The sequence below is a fragment of the Macrobrachium nipponense genome, chromosome 1 (assembly GCF_015104395.2).
Source record: "Macrobrachium nipponense isolate FS-2020 chromosome 1, ASM1510439v2, whole genome shotgun sequence".
NCBI classification, from domain to species: domain Eukaryota; kingdom Metazoa; phylum Arthropoda; class Malacostraca; order Decapoda; family Palaemonidae; genus Macrobrachium; species Macrobrachium nipponense.
Window position 1 is genome coordinate 8343971 of NC_087200.1, and position 26482 is coordinate 8370452.

The window sequence follows — 26482 nt, forward strand, 5'->3', positions numbered from 1 at the left end:
TCATCTCACTCCCAAAATCAGTTTCAGACTGAAGTGCTAAGGGCCAGCAAATCTTACTAAAAGGGCCCACCACGGAGGAATACAGGAATGAGTAGTGGGTAACTGAAAAAACAGTTATCCATTTCCAATTTAGGCCCGCACTAAGAATGCCAGATCAAAGTACTGAAGGAGAGACATAATGAAAGGTCCAAAATTTAAGGGATTTTGCATGGTTGACTGATAAAGTTCATCAACATGACTGATCCATACAGAAAACCCCTTGGTAGAGGCTCCAAACCCAATTCATAAATGAAGCAAATTAAAGCCTATCTCCTAGATACAATATTATCTGTACTGGTAGTTCAAGGCTGACAGGAAGTAATGACAAGTTTGCCAACATTACAAAGACAAGATTTCTAAACCATTCTACATGTATCAGTGGCTGCTTCACAAAATGGTGGCCCATTGACACAAAGCTGTGCAGCCTAGACTAAATTAGGCTAACATTTAGAATTATCAAAAGCACTGTAGAAAAAAGTTACAACACTGTAATTTTATTAAAAGCTGGGGCACTAAATATATATATAAAAAAATAGAAAGATGGAAGGCAAAGTTGGCTATGCACTTTGCCTGAGTACAGGCATGGCAAAGGCAAAAAACATGAAAATTATGGCTACCAAAGGAACCAAACACGGATTATTAGGGAAAGCTTAAAAAGGGGGGGGGGGTATTCAAGTGGAACACTCTGCTAAACAGCAAAACAAAAGAAATGCCACATCTAAAACAGTTTTGGTGGTGACTAAACATTACAGTTGTGTTACTAGTCAACACCAAGCTATTACCATTTCCTCTCAATTCTGCAGTTTGCCAGACAATTACAGGGAATCTTGGTTTGTTTTAAGCACTAGGCATGATTTTGTATAAGAAGGAAACTGGAATGTCACTTGCAATTCTCATCATTGAAACTTCAGTAAATCCCATGCCAATATAGAGTAGTGGTTCCCAAACTTGACCATACCAAGGACCCTTGGATATGAAGAGTCCCAGCCAATAAAAAGTTATCACTAACATACCGAGATACCCAGTGCTTGGTCATCAAGACCTAAATTTCATAACCAATCAATAGATGACACCAACACTAGGATGATAGAGAATCAGTGATGTGATTTTTATTTTTTGTATAAATATATTTTTTTTCCTGGAGTTGAAAAAATATTAATTTTTTCATTGTATTGTGGACCCTCTAGGGCCTTCTGCTGGACCCCAAGGGGTCTGCAGATATCAGTTTGGGAACCACTAATCTAGTGTACAGAGGTGTGAAGATCTCAGTGAATAAAGACTAAAAATAGTATAGACAAATTTTGCTGAATACTTGTGGATCTTCCATCAATCTCAGTTGCTTAAATTTTAGGTTTTACCACAATATTTACCATTACCTTCACAAAATAATACTACAGTATCTTGAACCAAATTCTGTTTTCAAATAATGGTCACATGAAGCCTTAATACACAAGTCTAATAAGTTTTTTGTAATTTCCCTAGGCAAACTTAAAATTAAAAGAGGGTACTTCTGTTTTTTTTTTTATATAACCAATGGGACGCTTTTTTTTTACTTTCTCAACATACCAGGACCACAGTAAATTCCAATTAAGTTATATTAAAACTAATATTCAATGTGCATATTTAGTGTCAAAGATACAGATTACGACATCAATAAAAAATTCATAGTAACATGTCATGAAGAATGCAATGCATGTTAATATTTTTTTAAAATTCTGTACATGTAATTCTCCTTTACTGTATAGTAGTATTTAATTGTTGTTATTGTCATTAGTGCAATGAAGTTACACAGCATTTCCAAAAATAGAAGGAATAAGCACCATGAAGTATTTTGAGAAAAGCATTTGCTTTATACATAGCCACAAGACAGAGCTTTTATAAAACAAAGTGCAGGAAATTCCTGTATGACTAAAAAGGGTAGAATAAAGCCTGTGCTGCAGAAGAGGAACAATGTTAGGCAACCGTCACCAGCACCAATCAGCACTCTCTGGGGCAAACATGGGATTAAACACACACACATACGTTTCGTGCGAGTCCCTCCCAGCTTCCCTGCGGTTCCACTCCTGGTCCCGGATGCTGATGGTAAAGATAACCCAGGTGACGGTAACCTCTTCTGCACACCCCTCCGAAATCCAGAGCTTATTGGAGAACCAGTGGCTCCTTTTACGCAAGTAGAGCTAAGCTTTCCTTTCTGGCTTCGGAGGTTAGTTTTAACTTGACCACGCTTACCTTGGTTGTATTTAGCTAATATTGATTTGATCTGGTCTTCAAAGTAAGCTTCCAGTCGTAGAGTCATGGAATATATCTGAAATAAGGGTACATAAAAAATCACAAATACGAAACACATCAATTTCATTAATTCAATAACTATCAGATTTTTATGCATTTTACAAGCACTTACATTAAGCTATTAGATACATGAAAAAACTCACTCGTGATCTTTTATTGGTGTTGTAGTTCTTTGAATTCAAGAATATTAATCTCATGTCCTTTGCATACTCTAATGGTGTTGCATATGCAGAAGTTGATAATTCTTCTCTAACAGTTGTCAAATCCATGGGGACTTCTATTACCTGACTGTAGTCAGGGTACCTATCCAAATCTACAGGGTACCTGAAATATATGAGTCATTAGTTTGTTTCATCAAAGCCCATATACCTAATCAGATATATGCGTTCCATACATCTGCTGATGCTGCCAGGTTCACCAATCCCTTGTGTCTAAAAAAAAAAGGAAAGTAGCCTCATTATACATTTACAGTACCCAGTGGATCTACCAGTATATCTAATAATCCCACTTTTTGTGAGCCTGTGCAAATAACTTTTAAGTTGGGTCCCCAGGCATTTACTTTAGCAAATATTACTATTTCAGCAATTGTGGATAATTCAGTTCCCAGTTTTTCATAATCAATATTTGTTTCAGCCCCTTGTTGGGTTGGTCTTGGATTGCCAATGCCAACTTTGCATGATGTGATTAATTCCAAAAGAAACCTCTGTGCCTTGGCTTGATTAATCAGGGTAATTGAGTAATTAATATATATACATATATTATATAATACATAATATATATATAATATATATATATATAGATATATATATATATATATAGATATATATATAGATTTTATATAATATACAGTTCCCCACGTATTCACAGGGGATAGGTACCAGACCTCCCTCCCCGTGCAAATAGCTAGAACAGGTGATATTAATCCCTATAAAAATGCTTTAAAATTGCCTATTTTGTTTGGGAGGGGGTAAAACTCAAGTGAAACCTGGTTTTTTTAAATAGTTTTATCACAAAAAGGGCATTTTATGATCGAACTGGAAAAAAAAGGAACATGTAGATATTTCTCATGCATTAGAAATATTTATGTAAGGCCAATAACAATAACAGAGAGAGAGAGAGAGAGAGAGAGAGAGAGAGAGAGAGAGAGAGAGAGAGAGAGAGAGAGAGAGAGAGAGAGAAATATGATGATCAGGCATTGGCAACAATTTAGACATGGTCACTTAATCAAGTAATGTGACATGTCTGACAGGCCAACCTCCCCTAGCTTCCCAACTTGGAAGGCAAATGACAGGGTAATTCATTTTATTTAATTTTTTTAAATACTATAAAATTGCATAAATATTGTAATGTATTTCTGGGCTCAACCTGTGCCGCTGCCGTGAAATGCTCCTTATAGCATCATTTCTAGGTATAAAACTGCTATATATACCAGAGAAAAAAGTTGCATGGAATGCCGGGCATATGCCTAGCTCGCTCACCTATATAGGGTGTTTGGTATAGTAAGGCTGGGGCGTGAAAAAAATCCTAAACTCTCCAGAGGTCCTCTTACCAATTAGTTCATCTCCTCTCCCAACATCCCCCCGTTACTACGAGGTGCCGTTCTACATCCCACTACTGCTCGCCACCACCCCTCTACCACCCATGCGTACCTAAACATTCCTTTCAATAGCATCGTAACGAAGTACTACTGTTTTTTTTGTTGTTGATATTTTGTGCTTGATTTTCATAATGTCGGACCTCCTGGAAGCTTCCACTACTAAGTTGAGTACTACTATTGGTTGTGCTATGCACTGAAGTTGCGTTCTCTTTATCGTAGGTATTTCCTACGAGAATATGATCTTGATCAAGGATCGTAGATATCCGACCCAGTCGGCCATTTTGATGTCGCCACTTCACGGAGCTTTGTTTACATGTTGATTGACCATTAGTTCCTCATACTAATTGCAATCATTTTTTTTTGTCCTAGACATATGGAAATAAATGCCACTTTTAATATTTTGTATAATTTTTATACGATGTTTACGTGGTTTTTAGATATTTAGTGATTTGGCATACACTGGGCTACGGTCCGAGCATTACAGTTCGAGTCATATCCTACTTTAGGGAGTTTCCCTTGGTTTGACAACTTTTGAGCGTAATTTATCTTTGCATCTTAAATCGGCAATCACCCGATTTCGTAGAGATATTATTAAGAGTGATATAGCCTACCTGACCATATCGGTATCTCACCCGATGTTGGAGACCTAGGCTATTCTCGCTCGGCTTAATTTTTGTCTAGCTTAATATTATGTTATATTCGTTGTGTGCCATTATTACCTAATTATCTATTATTCACTTTAATTTTGGTCATATTTAGTTTTTGTAAGCTACATATCTTGTGGTTCAACTGGATCTTTATCATCGGTAGGGTTGTCCACCTGACCGGTCAGATGGTCCACTTGATCGCGATGAACCAGTTCGCTCTGCCACTCCCGCCTTGTACCCCTTCGGGGAGATACCTTTTATCACACGATTCAGGTTACTTTTAGGCTTTAGTTATAGTCTATATTGGGAGCAACGGAATATTTAGTAACGATATGGTCATACCATGAGTTAGGACAGTGACGCTTTTCTAGCTGGTTTTGATTGGCTTCTGAACGCACCGGATAGAGCAACTTATGCGTACACTCAGTCTCCCTTTTCGGGTTTCCGCCGCATTAATTTTGATTCCGTTACAACTGGAATAGTTCTACACTAATATTTTAGTGTATTGATCAGATTCAGGTATCTCACCCTGTTCTGATATCGTAGATTACACACAAATAGAATTTTGTCGGTCGATCCCGGAAGAGGCGTACAGACGTAGCCTACAAAATCTTATATTCTCTTGTTTACTATGCACGAAATTTCGGAGCAGGCGGACAGACTACGTAACCGATATCCGCCGCTCAACACCTTTTGGTACAGTATACATCTACCTTGGTAGCGATACAATCATTGGAAAATATTTTTTTCCTTAAGTGGATTTAGTTTCCCGGAGCAGGCGGATAAATACGAAGTTAGATTTTCAACAGATAGAAAGATTCATAGCTAAATGACCGAGCTGTATATGTTTAAGATTTAGTATATACAGAAGTCTATTTTTTATTATATATGTTATAATTTAAGATTACGATAAATAATCCGGGTCTCCGGTAGTTTATATATACAATTGAATACTTATGTATCAATTTACCTTACAGGTGGTGCGTTGTCAGATGACCGCTTGCGCAGCTGTCCTTCAGCAAAGGTGCGGACATGAGGTTTGCAGGTCCCCATGCACCCTGCGCCGTACAGGTCGATGACCTCATCATCTGGCATCCGGATGCGTGTGAGATCTGTTATGGGCTTTTTGCCGATATAACCTCGGACTCGGTGAGTACGCACTTAGATATTTTCATTACTAATTATGAGATATGGGTGTTTCAAGAATGAACAAATTATTCTCTTTAGTTTTAAGAAAGTGATAATCCTAATTAGTACTTCTTTTCAGACAGGCTGTCAAGAACACATCTCTTTCAACCCTCAAGATCTGGGTTGGTGGATTCGGCCGTAACGTCAAGGCTAAGAAACCTTATATTCTATCAGAGGAGTTATGCATCCTCCTCTACCCAAATGCCAAGATGTCAGCGGCAGTTCCCAAGGAAGTGGCTGCACCCATTATTGCCAAGATAAGGGAACACACACGCAGTCCTTGCTGAAGATCTTGAGGGAACTGGGGAAGAAGTGTTGGAAGACGTGGCTGGCCATCAGCATTGACATAGAACCAATGGTTCTGGATGCCAGCTGATCAAGGTATGGGAGGTAAGTGGGGCAAGAAGTGTGCGGTCTAAGATTCCTGTTCTTAGCCCTGCCCCATTCTTTTAACATCTTCTCATGCTTCTTTTCAAGGGTTTTACTGCAAAGACCCTGGTTGGGGACAAACCAGGCTCAGTTAATACCAAAAGTCAAAAAAACACTTGAGGAAGGCCTTATCTAAGCCAAGTAAACCATCTAGGTTACCGAGACTTACCAAGTCATTAATGCATCTAAGTCTTCGGAGATTCCGGTAGCAGCTACTCCCTACATCACGGGTCGAGATCAGGAGCTCCAATCTAAGGCTTCAGAACCTTCCTTTGATCCGGTTGCCTTCTCTAATCTTTTAATGGAGAAGGATGGGAAGTATGGTCCAATCTCAGATTGGAACTATCTCGGATCGGTTGCAGTCTATGGACACTTTTGCTCAGAGACTGCAAAACCAGGAGAACATGTTAGAAAATCTCCTGAGAACCGGACTGCCACAACAACAACAGTTTGTGATGCCAGACGCTTCCAAACTTCCGGCTTTCGTAAAGAGCAATCCGTGGCGATTGGCTTTACATGCACCATTCGTGGATGGCATGTTAACCATATAAGATGTGGAACTCGGCCGGTTGAGGACTTTGAATTCTACCCGCCGGATTGCAGTTTCCCTTCCCAGGATATGCTCGACTGACAGAGGAAGCGCTAGTAAGACTAGATAAGATTCCTAAGGAGATGATGATCTATCCTAAGGAACAGGCTCAGTCCGCATAGGTCCGGACATTGAACGAATGGGAGTGTGTGAACACAATGTTTGTCCCCACCCCCATAAGAGGTTCTTACACAATGTTTGTAGTAGAAGGTCAAACACCAACACCTTGTACTACAAAAGTGGTTTGATCTGGCTCTTCAGGCGGCTATGGAGGACAAGCCCATGCCACAACTAAGAGACGGAGTTGACTTCTCTACTTTTTCCAGATCATAAATGCTGGGTTGACGCCCAGCAACTTTCACCACAGGGAAACTGAACATTGACTGTGCCTCTACACGTTCAGTGACAAACTTCCGAGACTCCCAGAATCCTTGGTCAGAATCGAGTATGAGGCCCCGTACCCGGTTAAGGTAGATCAATCAACTCCGCTACAATGGCAGAAATGGCTTCGCTGGTATACAAGACGAGTCATTGTTCAAGATCCTTACCAAGTCTCTCCTCCTCACACTTCAAAGTGATGCCTATGACTTTGCTGTAGCACACCGTAACTTGCGGAGAAAGCATGTGCTTTCAGAAGCTACAATAAGGCATGAGCCAAATAAACTGATTAAAACCTCAATTTGGGGCCCAGACTTATTCCCGGAAGACATTGTAAAACAGTGTCTTAGGTGAGGCTGCTAGGGTCAATCAAAGTCTCAAAGTTCGTTGTTGGCCTGATGCCAAAACGGAATATGAACAATCAGGAAATCAGACAAGAGGGCAGGAAGAGGTTTAGGAACTTCCAATCATACCAGACTCACAACACAAGCTGTTCGTTCAGACGACGATTCCTGTACCTCAAGGGGGGACTCAGCCGTCTACGTCTAAATCCCCAACCAACAACAACAACAATAACGTTTGGATGACTCAGCCTCCTCAACATCAAGCTCCTTCTCCAGCTTTTAACCCCTCCTTTGAGCACCAAGGAATGTTCCAGAGGTAGTAGAGCCAGAGTAACTTTCATAATAGTAGGTGAAGGACTTCACAAGAGGCAGAGGATACAGGGGGGGGGGGGGGCAGACGAGGAAACAGACCCTCTTCAACCATTGAGACATCTCCAGGTAGGGGGTGGGAAGAATATACAAATTTCGGAGCCGTGGAGGTTCAGCAAGTGGCTTCCAGCATAGTATCCAAGGGTCTGGGGTGGAGTTGGATAAAAGGCCCCCTCCACTAACCAGTTTTCCATCAAGCTCCATCGGCAGAACTAGACCTATACAACCAAGATCTTTTGCAAAGAATGCAATAAAAGAAGTAAGATCTTTGAAATTTCAAGGACGCTTGTTCACCGTGCCAAAGAAAAAAGACTCAGAACAAAGATGGGGTGATTCTAGATTTGTCACATCTGAATACTTACATTCGATGCAACAAGTTCCATATGTTGCTATCTCGCAGGTGCGGACCTTACTTCCCCATGGGGCCCTCACTACCTCTATAGATCTTACAGACGCTACTATCATATTCCGATACAGGCATTTTCGTCCTTTCTAGGATTCAAACTAGGCAGAAGGGCATACTCATTCAAAGTGATGCCATACGGACTCAGTATAGCGCCCAGGATATTTACGAAGCTGGCACAGACAGTAGTCCAAGAGCTGAGAAACTCAAGGAATACAGTTAGTGGCCTATCTAGACGATTGGCTTATATGGGCCAGCAATGTAGAGGATTGCGTAAAGGCGACAAACAAAGTCATAAAATTTTTGGAACACTTAGGTTTCAAAATAATCCTCAAGAAGTCCCGTCTTTTACTCCAGCAGCACGTTTCCAATGGTTAGGACTGCAATGGAACCTAATCACACACAGACTATCTCTTCCCTCAACAAAAGGAAAGAAATAGCAAAGAAAACAAAAAGTTTTCTCAAGGACAAATTAACGTTCAGGAGAAGACAAGAAAGAATTCTAGGCTCACTTCAGTTTGCATCAGTAACAGACACATTACTAAAGGCAAAACTGAAAGATATAATCGTGGGTATGGCGATCCAAGGCGAACAAGAGGAAACGAGACAAAATATCTCTAATCCACAAATACTAAAGAAAGATTGCTACTTGGACCAGGCCAAGATCTGGCAAAAATCGATTCCCCTACGATTTCCACCACCAGCGTTGGTAATACACACAGACGCCTCTCTAAGCGTTGTTAGGTTACTCCCAATACGAAAAAGTCCAAGGTTTGTGGTCAGTAACGTTGCGTCAACTCCCATCACATATTGGAAGCCATGGCAGTATTCTTAACTCTGAAGAAACTAGCCCCGCAAAGAAGCAACACATCAGATTAATTCTGGACAACGAAGTAATAGTCCATTGCTTAAAACAGAGGGGATCCAAATCAAGTCACATAATCATGTGATGATAGCAATCTTTACGATTGCAACAAGAAACCAATGGCACCTGTCAGCTGTACACCTGGCAGGAGTGAGAAATGTGGTAGCAGACGCACTTTGCAAGGACAACTCCGCTGGAGTCGGAATGGTCATTGGACAAAGATTCATTCAATTGGATTTGTCAACAGATTCCAAACCTTCAGTGGACCTATTCGCCACGGAATCCAACAACAAACTAAAATGTTTATGTTGCTCCCAACCTGGACCCTCTGGCCTATGCCACGACGCCATGTCCATAGATTGGAACACCTGGCAAAGAATTTATCTGTTCCCTCCGATAAACATGTTAATGAAAGTACTAGACAAACTCAGGACTTCAAAGGTCAGATAGCTCTGTTAGCCCCCAATTGGCCCAAGAGCAATTGGTTTCTTCTGATGGTATAACTAGGACACTCCTCCCTCGGCGGATCCAACAGCATCCCAAGTTGACACAGGTAGTACAAACTTGCAGTGTGTTAGCTTCCTCAAGAATTCGGAGTGCCCTAACTTTATGGACTTTATGAAATTTGCAGCACAAAGAGATGCTAATATTGATCCTCTAAATACTTGTTTCTAGAGTCAGATAAATGAGACTCAACCCTTCGTCAATATGATTCAGCTGTAAGAAAACTGGCAAAGTTCTTAAGAGATTCTAAGGTTAGAGCAATGACTCGAACCTAGCAGTTACCTTTTTTATGACCCTGTTTGAAACGGGATTAGCAGCTAATACAATTATAACAATTAAATCTGCCTTGAAGAAGATATTTCAGATTGGGTTTAATATTAATCTTACAGATTCATATTTTTCATCAATTCCAAAAGCTTGCGCCAGACTAAAACCAGTAACCCGCTCCCACACAGTTTCCTGGTTTTTTAAATGATGCTCTTAACTGGCCTCTGAAACAATAATGATTCATGTTCATACATAACACTGTTTAGAAAAACTTTATTTTTGTAAGTTTAGCATCTGGAGCCAGAATATCTGAGCTTTCAGCATTATCTAGAGAACCGAATCATATTGTTTTTCTCGCATCTGGGGAAGTACAAATCTTTCCAGACAAGAGATTTTTAGCAAGAATGAGGATCCACAGAAACCGATGGTCACCGTGGAGGATTGTCCCACTTCCACAGGATCCATCCTTATGTCCAGTTAACACTTTGAAAGCTTATCTGAACAAAGAACTTCTAATAAGTCTTCAGGTCCCTTTATTTATTAGAGCAAAATGGAGGAAACATTTCCTTTAAAGGAATTAGACAGCAGATTCTTTATTTTATCAACAAGCTAATCCAGAATCAATTCCACATGCTCATGATATTCGAGCAGTAGCCACGTCAGTTATTATTTTCACCATATGAATTTTGAAGATTTAAAAAAGTATACAGGTTGGAAATCACCATTCCATTAGTATTTAAAACGCCATTACTTAAAATCCTTGGAAGCCCTAAAATTTGCAACAGTGGCAGCAGGAAATGTAGTTCCTCCTGATATATCAGAACCATGTTAAGAAGTTATTCATTAGTATTCCTTACCTTTCTTTCTCCCTACCTGCCTCATTTATTGTCCCTGCTTAGCCTTGTTACTTACCTGTAATTAAATTAGATTTGGTACTCACCTGTATTGTAATTAACCTGTTCCGGTACTCAACATTTAGTTTTATTGGATGTAAATTGTATAGTATAAGATATATTGTGATATCTTTTTGATGGTTTCCAAGAAATTCTTGGACCCCTCCTTTGGAGTACCAGTATAGTATGTATATTTATCTTGTATAAAGGTTACTAGTAGCACCTTTATTTTCTTTTGGAAATGTTTTTCCTGAATAAGTTTTTTGATAACTGATTACTTTTATGTCAGTTTGTATTAGATTATATATTTTGATACGGTATTAAAGTTTCCTTCTTTATATATCCTAGTTTTTATTCTATTCCTTTTTCAGGTAACTAATTACAAGCTATTGGACCAATTACTATTTCACGGAGCGGCACAGGTTGAGCCCAGAAAAGGGGATTTTGACAGAGGAAAAATCTATTTCTGGGCGAGAGACCTGTGCCGCCAGTGACCCACCCTTGTTTTTCCTCACCCTAGACTGGTCCAAGCTTGGGATGCTATGAGGAATGTTTAGGTACGCATGGGTGGTAGAGGGGTGGCGGGCAGTAGTGGGATGTGGAACGGCACCTCGTAGTAACAGGGGATGTTGGAGAGGAGATAACTAATTGGTATAGACCTCTGAGAGTGGTTTTTCACGCCCCAGTTTACTATACCGACACCCTATATGGTGAGTGAGCTTTTTTTCTCTGGTATATAGCAGTTTTATACCTTAAAAATGATGCTATAAGGAGCATTTCACTGGGCGGCACAGGTCTCTCGCCCAGAAATAGATTTTTCCTCTGTCAAAAATCCCTTTAGTTATTATTATTATATATTTAGTCTTATAATATTTGAAAATTAGTACTTAGTATGTATTAGGTAAATCTCTCTCTCTGTTTTGTATGAAAATAAATCAAAAGGAACGATAAATACTGGGAGAGAGAGAGAGAGGGGGGGGGAGAGAGAGAGAGAGAGAGATAGGGGAGAGAGAGAGAGAGAGAGAGAGAGAGAGAGAGAGAGAGAGAATTATTATATTTAATATCATTTACGTAATCTTATTAAACCTATTACAGTATTAATCAATATTAATATTTGAAAATTAATAAATCATTTTTGTATCAAAAAAAGTATTTAGTCATGACAATAACATCAAAATACGTACACTAATTAGCAAATATTTATCATGGATAAATGTGTTACTACCAATTGGTTAGAGAGAGAGAGAGAGAGTTTCTAATGCTAAAATTTTGGGATTTCCTTCATTCTTATAGTTTTTTTTATAGTGTATGTGTTGTCTCGTCCTTAAGGATTACCCATTCCATGGTCTATCTAGAGCTCCATGGTGACCAGACTAATGTCAAAGAATTCTCTTAACTGCTCTTGGGGCTGGGTATTGTGTCGTAATGATAAATATTATAATGTGTTAAGAGTATAAATGGACTCAGGATAAGAGGGCACTTTCTATTATCCTCAGCAAATGCTCATACCCAGTTTACGTACGTCAAAAACCGGAAGAAGAAGAAGTGGTTATGCACATACACGTCATCATATTTGTTTACACATGCCCAAAATCTGGCCAAGCCTCCATTCCTTTTTTGGAAAGCCAGAAATCAGCTTACAATTTATGATCGTTAGGCTAACTCAAATTTTGTTCTTCGCTTATCAATTTCATTACAAAGGTTCATGGAAACATACAAATTGAAAGCTAAGGGTATAATTTTAAGTACTAGTTAACAAATTTTTAATTCAGACTGTGGAACAATGATTGTATTGTGTGTGAAAAGCCGTAAACCAGCTTTTTTTGCCAGCACATGTCAGTGCTTACAATTTTGGATCAATAGCTCAGAGAATTTCGTTCTTCATTGATTGATTTCATTACTGAAGTTCATGGAAACTTTCCATCTAAATTGAGAACAAAGTGCATAATTTTAAGTTTGACTGTAGAATGTTTTAGTCAAGACTGTGGAACAACAATTTTATGGCGAGTGGAAAGCCGATACACGTCGGAGCTTCTTATATTCCATTATGATTTTTAGCTATTTGAAGAAGCAAAAATTATTGTGAAGAATTTATCATTCTATTTAGAAGTTTTAAATGAAGAAATGTTCCACAATTATTGTTAAATTATTAATAAGATAATCTTTTTAGATAAGGACATATCCTGTTAGGCTATGGGCCTAAGTTTACACTAAAGACCTTAAGATTAGATAAAAGGCTACAGACATTTTGCCTTTTATATAGCCTGTATACTTAAGAACTGTCTTAATACTATAGGCTGTCAGGTGCATACCCTTAAAAGGGAATTAGTAATCTAAATTGATTAGACAATAACCTAGGTTGATCTAGCTGAGACTGTGTTGGGATACATTTCACGGCTTAGTTCCCTCCCATCATACTCAAAACAGAATAGGGCAATTCCTCAAAACGTGCCTTGCACAGATACCTTGTTGACAGGTTGTGAGGACATTGAGAGGATTGTCAGTGGCAGGGAGGTGTTCAGCTACTCTGAGGAATTGCTGTATTAATTTCCTGGAGCTGATGGCTGTCTTTTTGTTGAGATGATACTCACCTCTCAATATGGTAATGCTAGCCATCATTCGATGGGGCAAGCAAAGAAGTGGCACTAGTCTGCAATTCACTTTATGGGATCTTTCAATGTAGTAATAGTAGACTCCCTATCAAGGAAAATGACAGCCTCAACAGAGTGGAGTTGAATAACCACTCTTTTTCAGAAAATAGCCTACATACTTCCACAAATGGAGGTGGACCTGTTTGCCACATATGAGAATCACAAACTGCCTGGGAAGCAGAAGCAAGAGATGTCTTCCTACCCTTTTTCCTCCATTGTACCAGATTTCGAAGGTGTGCAGCAAACTCCTAACCTACTAAGGAACAGCTTACTAACAGCCCCAAATTGGCCAAACAGGCATTGGTTCCTATTACTTTAACAAAGGGTGAAGAGATAAATTTCGAAACTGTCCCGTTTCATCCTTTTTTCAGGCAAGAACTTCACGGGTGGATTTTCTTAAATATTATCTATACCATGAAAATTACTTGTCCCACATTGCTAGGTACCTAGTGCAAAATTACAGACTTCATATCTGGCAATACCAGTATGTATGGAAGATATAGTTACAATATATCCATACCAAGTGCCCAGTAAAAAATTCTATGGAACCAATTTTAAAATTTTCTATCCCTTTTGAAGACAAATGCTTTGCAGTTAGAAAATCAGTTATTACAAGGCAGCATAACGGAACCATTGATTTATGATTTCGTGATTTGACTCTAGTATAGAAGTTATCACTTCGCTTATGCAGTTTGTGAACTAGTACAAAGATCCACTCTAGAAGGGTTCTAATTACTTGGTCTCTGAACAAGGTGCTTTGACTTCGATCAGCCCCTCAATTCAGTGTACCCAATACAAGCACAACTCACAAGCTACAATATGCAATCTTCTCAATTGCATTAGCATCAGGAGCTTGTATTAGCGAACTGGGCTGTCTTAAACGTAGACAATACATCAAGCAAATGGATGACCATCACTTATTATTGTTCTATGGCTTGTCATTCCTGGCCAAGGATGGGACCCCTTCAAGAAGGAAATCTATTCTAAGAAAACTAGAAGTAGCAGACAAAACATTAAACCCAGTTCAAACACTTAAGGTTTACATAAAGGTCATGGCAAACATCCCAAAAGGTCCGTTTTTTCCTACAATCTAGCAACACTTGCCATGAGCTTGAACAAATTGACTACACTGTGTATCGGTAGGTGGTATGGATGTGGTATGGATAGTGTTGACCCATAGTTGCTGCAACGGCAAACCACAGGTCTTTGTAACAGCTGGGCATGCTAACTATCACTAGGGATGGTTTGACAATACTGCAACCATACCCAGCATGCTTAATTAATGCTCAAGTAAGTCACCACAGAACTTCACCCTAAAAAACATGAGTTTCCACTTAGTTTCTTGTTCTTTGTTACCAAACCTAAAGGTATTTGGAATAAAGAATGGGGCCTTGAAAATAGTGGCCTTGACTCTGAACCAAAAAAGGTTTTTGGGTTGTTGGAAATACCAAATTTGTAACTAATTTGTATTTTTCATAACTAACAAACCTGAGGTCTTAACATTAGGATTTACTAGCGCCAAGCTGGAAACCGGTAGAATTAAAATTACACTTGTGAGATCCGGGAGGGACTAATGGCATCTATACCAGGTTCACAGGGCATGTATACCCAGACCCAGAATGCCCACGGCTACCTGTGACCCAATCCCAGTTATATTACCAGTTATATTTCTAACAGTTTAGACTGCTAGAGGGGTGGTTCGAGGTGGGCCTTTACCTGTTAAGACCTCAGGTTTGTTAGTTATGAAAATACAAATTAGTTTACCAAATTTGGTATTTGTCATATACGAAACAAACCTTCGGTCTTAACATTAGGATAGACTTACTATTGGAGGGAGGTAAGTCTCTACAACTGACTGGGAGTTTGCCACCTTATCCATTTCCGAATATATAGGGAAATTCTAAGAGAATGGACAATGAACCTAGGACCAAAGATATAAGCGGATCTATTGGTTTTCCCCCACTGGGGATGTAGATACCATTCTACTGTTTACTCTTGTCCCTTGAAACTGGATCCACCTTCACCCTCTTTTTCCCTATTATCCAGAGGGATGTGTTGCTACTGAAAAGTATATCATAACCTAAGATAGCTTCACAGTATGGCTGACAACCTCACCTGCATCTAGTCCGTTCCAGCACATGACAGTACTCTCCTTCATATTGCCCGTAGTTAAAGGAGTAGGAAAAGAAAGTTAGTAAAGAAAAAAGAAAAAAACCGGAAAGAAAAAAACAAAGTAGTAAAGGATAAAGAAAAAAGACCAGTCATCCCATTCATTCTACTTCCATACCTTCATCTTAGACTAGACGCAACTGACCCGCCAGGGGCACTGGGGTGGATGAACTATATCACTTGTTGGGCCGCCACCACTGGACCCAAGGAAAAGGTGTCCAAGGATCTATGGGCAACATCTTTCAAATAAAATGAGATGAAAGCTGTTTGGCATTTCCACACACCAGCTTTCAGAATTCTATCCACAGACATGTTCTTCTTAAATGCCAGGGAAGCACTCACGCCCCTGATGTCATGAGCTCTTAGCTCCCACCTGGCTATCTGACCCTCTGTCTTCTGCCGTATAATAAGCATCTCTGATCGTCTCCCTTAGCCAAAACGATATTGTATTCCTGGACACTTCCTTCTTGTTCCGTCCTGTACTTACGAACAACCTCCGGCACCCCGGCCTGCAGGTTGCCTTGTTCTCTTTAAGTACTCCCTTAGTGCCCTGACGGGGCACAGGAGCATCTCAGCTTTGTCGTTGTCTACAAATTCTGCCAAGGAAGGTATGGTAAAGGAGTCGAATCTGCCGTCTACTATTGTTGGATTTTGGTCTTGGCCACGAATTCTGGGACAAACTCAAATACCATTGATCTCCAACCTCTTGAGTGCTTTATGAGATATGACAGGCCATGTAGCTCCCCACCCTTTTGGTTGAAGCCAGGGCCAATAAGAAGACTGTCTTCAGGGTCAGGAGCCTATCCGTGGACTGCCTTAGTGGTTCGTAGGGGGGTTTGTCAGACTACTCAGTACCTTGGTCAGATCCCAATCTGGGCTTTTAGTCCTTTGGTGGGCATGACTGTTCAAGCTCCTTATCAGCATGGCCAACTCCCATGAAGACGATATGTCCACTCCTTTCATTCGTAAGACTGAGGCTAGAGCCGCCCTGTACCCCTTCACTGCAGATACAGACATATGTTTTTCTGTTCTGAGATATATCAGAAAGTCTGCTAACTGCTGAATAGTGGTACCGAGTGGAGACAAGTTCCCTCTACGACACCAATCACAGTATGCTGACCACTTTCCTTGGTATACTGTCGCAGATGATTTTCTGATATTACCTGCCATCTGAGTTGCTGCTTTCTGCGAAAACCCTCTCGCTCGGAGGAGATACTTGACAGTCTCCACCCGTGAAGCGATAGGGACTTCACCGACTGGTGGTACCTCTCCACGTGCGGCTGACACAGTAGGTTGCTCCATGGAGGTAACTCTCTTGGCACATCTACTAGGAGCTCCAGTAGGTCTGGAAACCACTCTGCTTTCGGCCATAACGGGGCTACCAGGGTCATCTTGAGGTTCTGAGACCGCATTACCCTGTTCAGAACCTGACGGATTAGACAAAATGGAGGAAATGCGTACACGTCCAGATTGTCCCAGGGGTGTTGTAGCGCATCTTCTGCTACTGCCTCTGCATCTGGGACTACTGAACAATACACTTCCAACTTTTTGTTGTACCTGGTTGCGAATAGGTCTATGATCGGTCCTTCCCACAACATGAGCATCCTGTCCACTACCTGTTGGTGCAGGGACCACTCCGTTCCCAGAATCTGATCCCTGCGGCTCAACTTGTCGGCCACTATGTTTTCTTTTTCCCGGAATATACCTGGCCTTGATGTCTACCAGGTTCTCTATAGCCCACTGGTGAAGTTGAACTGTCATCACATGTAACTGCCGAGAAACTAGGCCTCCTTGCTTGTTTATATTAGCTACTACTGTGGTGTTGTCTGACATCAATACCACTGAGTGTCCCTTTACTCTCTCCCTGAATTCCTGTAGAGCTAGAAAAGCTGCTTTCAACTCCAGCACGTTTATATGGAGTTCTCTGTCCTTGCAACTCCATTTTGCTGACACCATCAACTCCTCCATATGGGCTCCCCAGCCTTCTAGTGACGCATCCGAGAAACAGCAAGAGTCTGGAGAGGATTGTTGAAGGGGACACCCACTGTCAGATTGTCGTCGTTCACCCACCACAGCAAGTCTTTCCTCACTTCTGCCGACAAGGGAATTTGCTCGTACGGGTGATCTACTATTGGTGACCAAAACTCCTTCATCCTCCATTGTAGGGACCGAAGGTGTAGCCTTCCTTGTGGTACTAGCTTCTCAAGGGAGGTTAGGATTCCCAGCACCACCTGCCACTGTCTTGCTGGCTGTGTCTGTTTTCCCAGAAAGGCATTCACCACTTGTTTGCATTTCTCTATTCTTTGGTCTGTCGGGAATACTTTGGGGCTTGTGTTGTGTCTATCACCATTCCCAGATATTCCAAACGTTGACTTGGATCCAACTGCGACTTCTCCTGATTTACCACAATACCTAGGCTGTGACAACGCTGCAGGTGAGGCCGCCCTGTCCCTGAGTAATTTCTCCCTGGACTTTGCTATCACCAGCCAATCGTCCAGATATCTTATTAGCCTGATCCCCTGAGCATGCGCCCACGCCGACACGAGGGTGAACACTCTTGTAAAAACTTGAGGAGACGTTGTCAATCCGAAGCACAGGACCTTGAATTCGAAAGCTTTCCTGCAAGACTGAAGCGGAGATATTTCCTTGAAGACTGATGGACTGGTATCTGAAAGTATGCGTCCTTTAGATCGACTGTCAGCATAAAGTCTCCGATTCTGACTGCTTGTAGAACCGTTTTCGGAGTTTCCATCTTGAAACTGGTTTTCCTTATAAACAGATTCAGCGTTGACAGGTCTATTACTGTCCTCCACTCCCCGTTGGCTTTGGGTACCAGGAAAATCCTGCTGTAGAAGCCTTTTGCTGGACTGCATACTTGTTGCACAGCTCCTTTTTCCATCATCTTCTTCACTTCGTCCTGAAGAATAGTGGCCTTCTGAGATTTGTGGGCATAAGTGACGTGGGGTAATGGTTGATCTGTCAGGGGCGGGTTACCTTGAACGGGATCAAATACCCGATCCTGAGAACATCCACCACCCACTGCTCTGCCCCTAGTTCCTGCCACACCTTCCAGTGATTTGCCAGGCAACCCCCCACTGGTGTGGCCGAGTGATGGGAGGCGCCCATCCTATCTTCTTGAGCCTCTCCCTCTTCCCCTATTGCCCATTCCTCTGTTGTTTCTATTGTGAAAGGGCCGATGAGTTAGCCTCTTTGGGGAAGAGGGTCTTGTGACTCTATTAGGGATGCTATGTCTCACTGTCTTCTTTCGAGACATCTGCTGTTGTCTTCCCTCCAAAGGAGTAGTTTGACTGTTAGACGTTTTCCTAACTGCCTGTTGCACCAACCTATCGTTAGTGTCCATCCTCCTTCTATCTATCGCCTCTTCCAGTATGACCTCTGGCAACAGCAGTTGCGATTCCAAGATATCCCCATTCCTCATTGGTAACAGGGAATCCAAATCCACATTGCGGATTAGTCTAGCAAACGCTGCATCTCTCCTCATTAGCAGGATATTTGCCCAAACATTGGCACTTACGTTTGTCAGGTACGCAATCGCCTTGGAACCTGACTGTAGTAATCTAATGAACAATGGTTCATCCACTACTTTTCTTGTTGCTTCCGAGGATGCAATCTTCGCCACTGCTGTTGACCAAAGGTCTAACCAAGATGCAGCCTGAAAGACAGAAGAAGCTGTTGCTTCTAACGTAGCAGCCTCTTGGTACGTCATCGAAGGGCACTCCATTTTAACCTGATCCAAGGTTAATCCAGGCCTTAACCTTACAACATTAGGGTTCATTTGTCTAGACAGCAAAGGGACCTTCGGTGTCGTATAATATTTCCTATGCTTTATCATTGGAGGGGGAATAAATTTAAATGATCTATTAGATCTTAAGGAATTATCCCTCCCTGCAATCTTTGCGTTTACGTGTTGCAAGACCGATTCCGCATGACTCAAACAAGGCAATTCATACGACACCTTGGTATCCCTCTTTAGTCCAAATTCCATGTCAATTCCAGGCGGAAGCATACTGGCCGGTGTTTCTGTCTTCTCCGAAAGGTTATTGAATTGACGAATCAAATCAATCACCTCTGCATACGAGGCCAGAAACTCTTGGTTTTCTCCTTCCTCCGGCTCTAGTGTACCATTCTCCGTCACAAGGGATGTTGTCTCGCCCCTATCTTCTGACAGACGGCCCGGAATTCCACGGCCGCCTGCCCCTACGGCTGCGGTCTCTTTGATCTTTGCTGGCCGCTGTTGGCTCGATCCCGGATAGTCAGCAGGGGAACGAGAACGTCTCACTCTTTCTCTGCTCACGGATCTAGAGCGAGAATCTCGTCTAGATCTCCAAGATGAAGGCTCCCTTAAGACAGATATAAGTTCGTCTCTATTAGTATTGGCATCGTTTTCGAGCGTCGGCGAGCCCGGCCTCGACCTTCTATCCAGACGGACACTGCCTTCCACGAACGTATCCGCCGAGGTTGCCAACTCTCTATTTTTCGTACTTTTAATAGGAGCCTTATCGTCCTTCGTACGTATTTTGAACGGCCTTACGGGCGAAACTGGGACCTGCATTCCATCCTCTGCTGCACCTTTCGCCGCCAACGTCGATTTTACCAGAGGTGTCGTAGTTTTTGCGATCCGAACTGGCAACTCCGCATCGGCCGCTAGTCCGCCGGCCGTCACCTCTCTCGCTTGTTCGGATTCTTGCGAACGGCTTCGTCTGCTAACCTTGTGCTTAATAGCCACTGACTTCCCGACCTTCCTGCTGACTTGGAAATGACAGTCTTGGTCCGAAGATGAGGAAGAATTGATTCTTCTCCTCTTAGCCCGAGGATCCGCCAGGAACTCCCGAATCCTCCTCCAACGCTTGACTGGCGCTCGCCGTGACGTTATCGGACTTAGCGATGACGCCGAACTAGAGGAAGAAGACGAAGAAGGCGAATCACACTTTTTCTTTTTGTCTCTCTTATTCATTCTCTTCTCTATATCCTGTAATTTCTGCATTACAGTTTGCATTGACGGGTCAGAAGGCGTATTAGCGTCTGGGTGCAGCGAAATAGGCCGAGGATCGGTCTGTGACGTCATCACGCCTGCCATATCGGAGTGTGACGTATGTTGTGACGTCATCCCTCTCGTAGGGAGAGACTGAGAGGTTTCTGCTGGCAACCGCACGTTTGCTGCCAAACTACCTCCCACGTTCTGCATCGCTGTAAACACCGAGTGTGATGGTGAAGCCGCGGCATTAATTCCCATAAATTGCAAGCCCGGGGGATGAGGAACATTAAGCGCTGGCGGACCCTGCTGGAACCGTGATGTCATATAATGCGCAAGCAGACCATCCAAGGTTGGTACACCTGGTAGGCCTAGCGCTGACCACGTACCATCTAACCTATGCGCTTGAGGAGCAGGAGCCTGGAACAAAGATGGCGGATCTCCCCCTCTACTTGCTGGGAACAAAGGAGAGTGCTAATTATTCATAAGATTACCCAAGGCCCCTCCTGACGTTTCCGATACCGAACCGCTAGGAGAAACCGAAGGGGTATGAGACAAATCAAAAGCAGGTGGAGAAACATATGGAGCAGCCTGGTTTATTGCTGATACAAAAGAAGCCGGTAAGGTTTGGTCATCCAAAGATGGCGTCACCACCTTCCTTTTGTATTGGCTTTTCCCATAGAACTTCTTCCACTGTTCCACCGACCAACTGCGACAAACAGAACATGGATTAGTAACCGTACATACGTTTTCCCTGCACCTACTACACGTTGGATGAGGATCCGTTGACACCGAAGTTAGGAACCTAGAACATGGAAAGCCACTGACTCCTGGGCATTTCCTTTGTCTCCTCTTCGAAACGGTAGACGATCCCGATGTTGAGGCAAAATTCTCCATCATACCACGTATACACTCTTACCTCACACTGATCACACTCGGAGAAAGAAAAGGTAATAGGAATGAAAAATGAAAAATGAAATGGATAAAGAACGGGCAAACTGAAAAACCGGCTTTAAATCAGATAGACAGTAACACGTCTTATCTTAAAGGCGGTAGGAAAATAACTGGTGGGTCACAGGTAGCCGTGGGCATTCTGGGTATACATGCCCCGTGACCTGGTATAGATGCCATTAGTCCCTTGATCTCAAAAGTGTAATTTTAATTCTACCGGTTTCCAGCTTGGCGCTTGTAAATCCTAATGTTAAGACCGAAGGTTTGTTTCGTATATGAACAATAAAAATTCAAAAGCCTTTCGTCATCTGTCAATTTCTTTGTAAAGCTCCTTGAGGATGAGACAGCAACTATACTATAAAAAAAAAAACAGGTTTTGACTCAGGAAAAACATATTTTTTTTCAAAAGTTTTGAGAAAAACAGCATGTTTGACATAGATGTTCAATATATATTTAAACATATACATACACTCATAATATATTCAAGTGAGAGTCCTGTCCAGGGCATTAGAAATTTGGATGTAAAGGTTAAAAAAGGAGTTGGAGCCTCAACACTACATACCTGAGGTTTTTCCTAGGCAGGCAGCTAGGGCCCAACATACCAGCTTTACCCAACTCCTCAACCCATCAGCACTCAAATTGCTACCATTTCACTTGATTTACCCCTTTCACTGTGAGATATGATGGAAGTTAACACATGGAAACGTGTTTCATAGAAATAAACTGCTGACTCACTAAGGGACTGAACCCAAGTCTTTCAAAAGAGTCCAAATTGTTAGTGCCCTGGACTCTCACTCGATTGAACATTATTTTAAAAGTTATTACTAAAATTCAGTTATATTATGACCACTGATTTCTCAATTTGCCTTTTCATGGAAACTGTGTGCAACATTGTGTGTTTACATCATTAGTACATATGGCATTTCTCAATGATGTGCTCAAAGCAAATTCATTTCAAGAACACTACTAATCATATTCTCTTTTAGTGTAATTAATGATTTTTCATTTCACCTTTAAATCTTTCAAAACTTGACTGAGGATTATTTTCAGGATCAAGGAAAAAAAAGTGAGATAATTTTCAGGATAAAAGAAAAAGTGAAATAATCTACCTTTGCTTAGACTTACCTAAAAGGCATGGAATCTTCTCTTTCAAATATGCTCTTTAAAAGGTCTTTACACATTTGTTGCCAAGTCCTCTTGTCAACTTTGCCCAGGTTTCGACCTTTTACACTTTTACCGTAGTTTTTAAATCTTGACTCTCCCCTTTCATATCCTTCATCACCACTATGATCTGGAGAATGGTAGTTGGCTTGTAACTGATGGTATATCTGAGTCGGGTCTGTACACATCCCATCTCTGTTTAAAGATAGTTGTGTTCATTAGTAGAAAGAACAGTTTTCAATTATGAAAAATACATTACATAAATACAACATAATTAAAAGAAACAAATTATTATAAGCAATAATATAATTTATTACATTTGTAATCTTTCTTCAAGATAATAATTATGTAACAATTGTTTTGTCATTACATATTCTGAGAATGAATAGGTTAATATAGGTTTGCTATTATTAAACATTGGGTGAATCATTTGATTCCAGCAGAAGATTACCTATGACAATCTAAATTGGTGTATAAAAGAAAAAATAACTACAATAGATGATTACAAATCTAATTTGTTATTACAAACCTCTATTACTAATCATAAATACCATAACTGGTGGCACATGAAACCCCAGGGAATATGACACCCCCCCCCTCTGTTTTATCAAAGAATGATGAGATAAAAGTGTATATACAATTTCACATTTAATGTTATCAATCTGTGTAATTACAGTATGACAAAAAAATTGGATAAAGCATGCAGGTAAGACAAGGGAAATTTTTTTTTAAATAATTCTCTTTAATTTACAAGAGAAGACAAAAATAAAAGCACCTTTGGTACATCAGAAAGAATAAGGGAACAAGCTACTAGTACTGCTCTCTAACAAAAACTCAATAGGTAGAAAAAGCATCAATGTTCTGTAACAACTTATATCATCTTCAAATCCTGAACATCATTATCATCAAAACCTAAAATCTCATTATAACTAATGCTGGTATCATCTTCAAATAATGCATGGTGTTGTGATATGATGCCCTTATTGTCATAAACACCACAGACACAAATTGGCAATGATACATAGGCATAACTGAAAGTTTTACCCATGGACCTCAATGTGACACACTGTAGACATTACTTAAGGGGGCCGGCCGGCTAATGCCCGTTTTTAAGGACAGGACTTTGATATTCATACCACTTAATAAGGTGACTTGGGACATCTCCAAACCGCATATGATTTTCGCCTCTGACCTTCGGTTTTGTGACGCCAGGGCGATTTATCCCGAAAATAGCCCTTTTCCAAATTCTATCTCCTCCCTTGATATTTAATATTAAGACCTGGGATTACTACCATATATAGACCTGATGTAGACCTCCAATCGAATGGAGAGTTTTTTTTCTAAAAGTCATTTTTTTGCTAGAAATGAATTTTTCAATATGGTCAAAAAATAAACCCTATAAATCAGGAGAAAAAAAATTTATAAAAAAAATACGAAACAAAAATTGGAAAAAAGGGCTCTATTTGATTGTTCTATAATGTCTTTCTGAGTTATATACCAAATTCCAATGTTATAGCTTTAAAACTAAGTGAGAAGATAGATTTTGAAGGTCAATAAGTATAGTTTTGAGATACGGGCGTTCAAAGTTTTCCTTTGTATTTCTATAAAGACAATATCAATAAATAATGATTATTATGAATGTATATTTGATTTTTGTGTATTAATAAACCAAAACTATTTTATTTATCATAATTTAATCATAAATGATGATCCCTTTGCTCATATATCGCAGCCTGGGGCACTGCTTGAGGCAAGATGGGGCACTCCTTCCTGCGCAATTCTCTCTCTCCCCTTCACTAAAACCTCTTATTACAGCGAATTTTCTTCTTCTGTGTGTTAGCGAGATGTTTTCCTTGTATTTTCCTCTTTGGCATGATGAAATTCTTGCCCGAAACAAAGATAAACAAACGTAATTGCAAGAGAATGTCAAGAGGTGAAACTCGAAGGCGTACACTTTTTTTACAAAGACAATTTAATAAATCATGATTATAATGAATTTCATATTCCATTTTGGGTATTAAAAAACCAAAACTTTGTTATTTATCATAAATGAAGATCTCTTTGCTCAAAGATCGTAGCCTTAGGCACAGTGTGACATGTGCTGTCAAGCAAGACGGGGGCGTTACTAAGCAACCCTCCCCTCTCTCTTCACTAACTACGCATATATTATGATATTCTGTAGTAATACTTGAGCGATTTTTCTTCGTCTGTATGTTAGCGAGATGTTTCCCTTGTCTTTTCCTCATTGGCATAATGAAATTCTTGCCGAAACATACATAAACATACGTGAAAGCAGGCGAATGTCAGACGTGAAATGGAACGTGTAGACTACTTGACGTCTGTGATCGCACTAAACCAGGACTGGACTTGGTACGCTTGAGCCTGAAGTCTCCTTCTCGACTCGGGGAATGTCTACAGATGCCATTTCTCCCAATTTCTTTGACAATAATGATCAAAATTTACGATAATAGAAGAAATATTGCATTTTCTTGTACGGATCAATGTTTTAGGCTTATTGAGTTACGTTAACTAATTACCCTGTAACTACGAAAGTAAGAGGAATTTTGACGAAATATTTCGTATACGTATTCTCAATTGCCATATGAAGCTCCATGAATTTTTTCATGACCTTGCATTTTTCGCCCTATACCTCCATATATAGAGGTTCCGGCGGCCGGCTAATGCCATTTTTTAAGGACAGGACTTTGACATTCATACCACCTAATAAGGTGACTTGGGACATCTCCAAACCGCATATGATTTTCGCCTCTGACCTTCGGTTTTGTGACGCCAGGGCAATTTATCCCGAAAATAACCATTTTTCAAATTCTATCTCCTCCCTTGATATTTAATATTAAGACTTGGGATTACTACCTCCAATCAAATGAAGTTTTTTTTCTAAAAGTAATTTTTTGCTAGATATGAATTTTTTCATTATGCTAAAATAATTAGATAAGAAAAAAAAACGAAACAGAAATTGGAAAAAAGGGATTCATTTGATAGTTACATAATGTCTTTCGAAACAGAAATTGGAAAAAAGGGATTCATTTGATAGTTACAAAGTTATATACCAAAGTTTCCCTTTGTATTTTTACAAAGACAATGTTAATATATAATGATTATTATGAATTTATATTTCTTTTTTGGGTATTAATAAACTAAAACTATGTTATTCATCATAATTTAATCATAAATGAATATCCCTGGAGCACTGGATCAGGCAGGACGGGGCACTCCTTCCTACGCAACTCTCTCTCTCTCTCCTTCATTATCTTGGCTTATTGGTGCGAATTTTCTTCTTCTGTATGTTAGTGAGATGTTTTGCTTATGTTCTCCTCTTTGGCATGAGGAAATTCTTGCCGAAACGGATAAACAGACGTAAAAGCAAGAGAATGTCAGAGGTGAAACTCGAATGTGTGCTCTCTTTTTACAAAGAAAATGTTAATAAATCATGATTGATGTGAATTTCATATTCCTTTTTGGGTATTAATAAACCAAAATTATGTTATTTATCGTAAATGAAGATCCCTTTGCTTAAAGACCGTAGCCTGGGGAACTGCGTGACGTGTGTATCATCACTACAAACCCCTCCCTCTCTCTCTTCACTAACTACACTAATATCGCATAAATTATGATATTCTGTAATCATATTAGACCAAATTTTCTTCGTCTGTATGTTAGCAAGATGTTTTGCTACTCTTTTCCTCATTGGCATGATGAAATTCTTGCTGAAACAAAGATAAACATACGTAAAGG

At 40.5% G+C, this 26482-nt stretch overlaps 1 protein-coding gene across 1 annotated transcript in view; it reads right to left on the reverse strand.

Annotated features, from left to right (window-relative positions):
* LOC135218682 (bromodomain and WD repeat-containing protein 3-like) overlaps positions 1–26482 on the reverse strand; it is a 282487-nt gene that overhangs the window by 15113 nt on the left and 240892 nt on the right. The window contains 3 exon segments of the mRNA XM_064255131.1: positions 2062–2344; positions 2472–2652; positions 22691–22921. Of these exon segments, the coding sequence (XP_064111201.1) occupies positions 2062–2344; positions 2472–2652; positions 22691–22921 (695 nt within the window).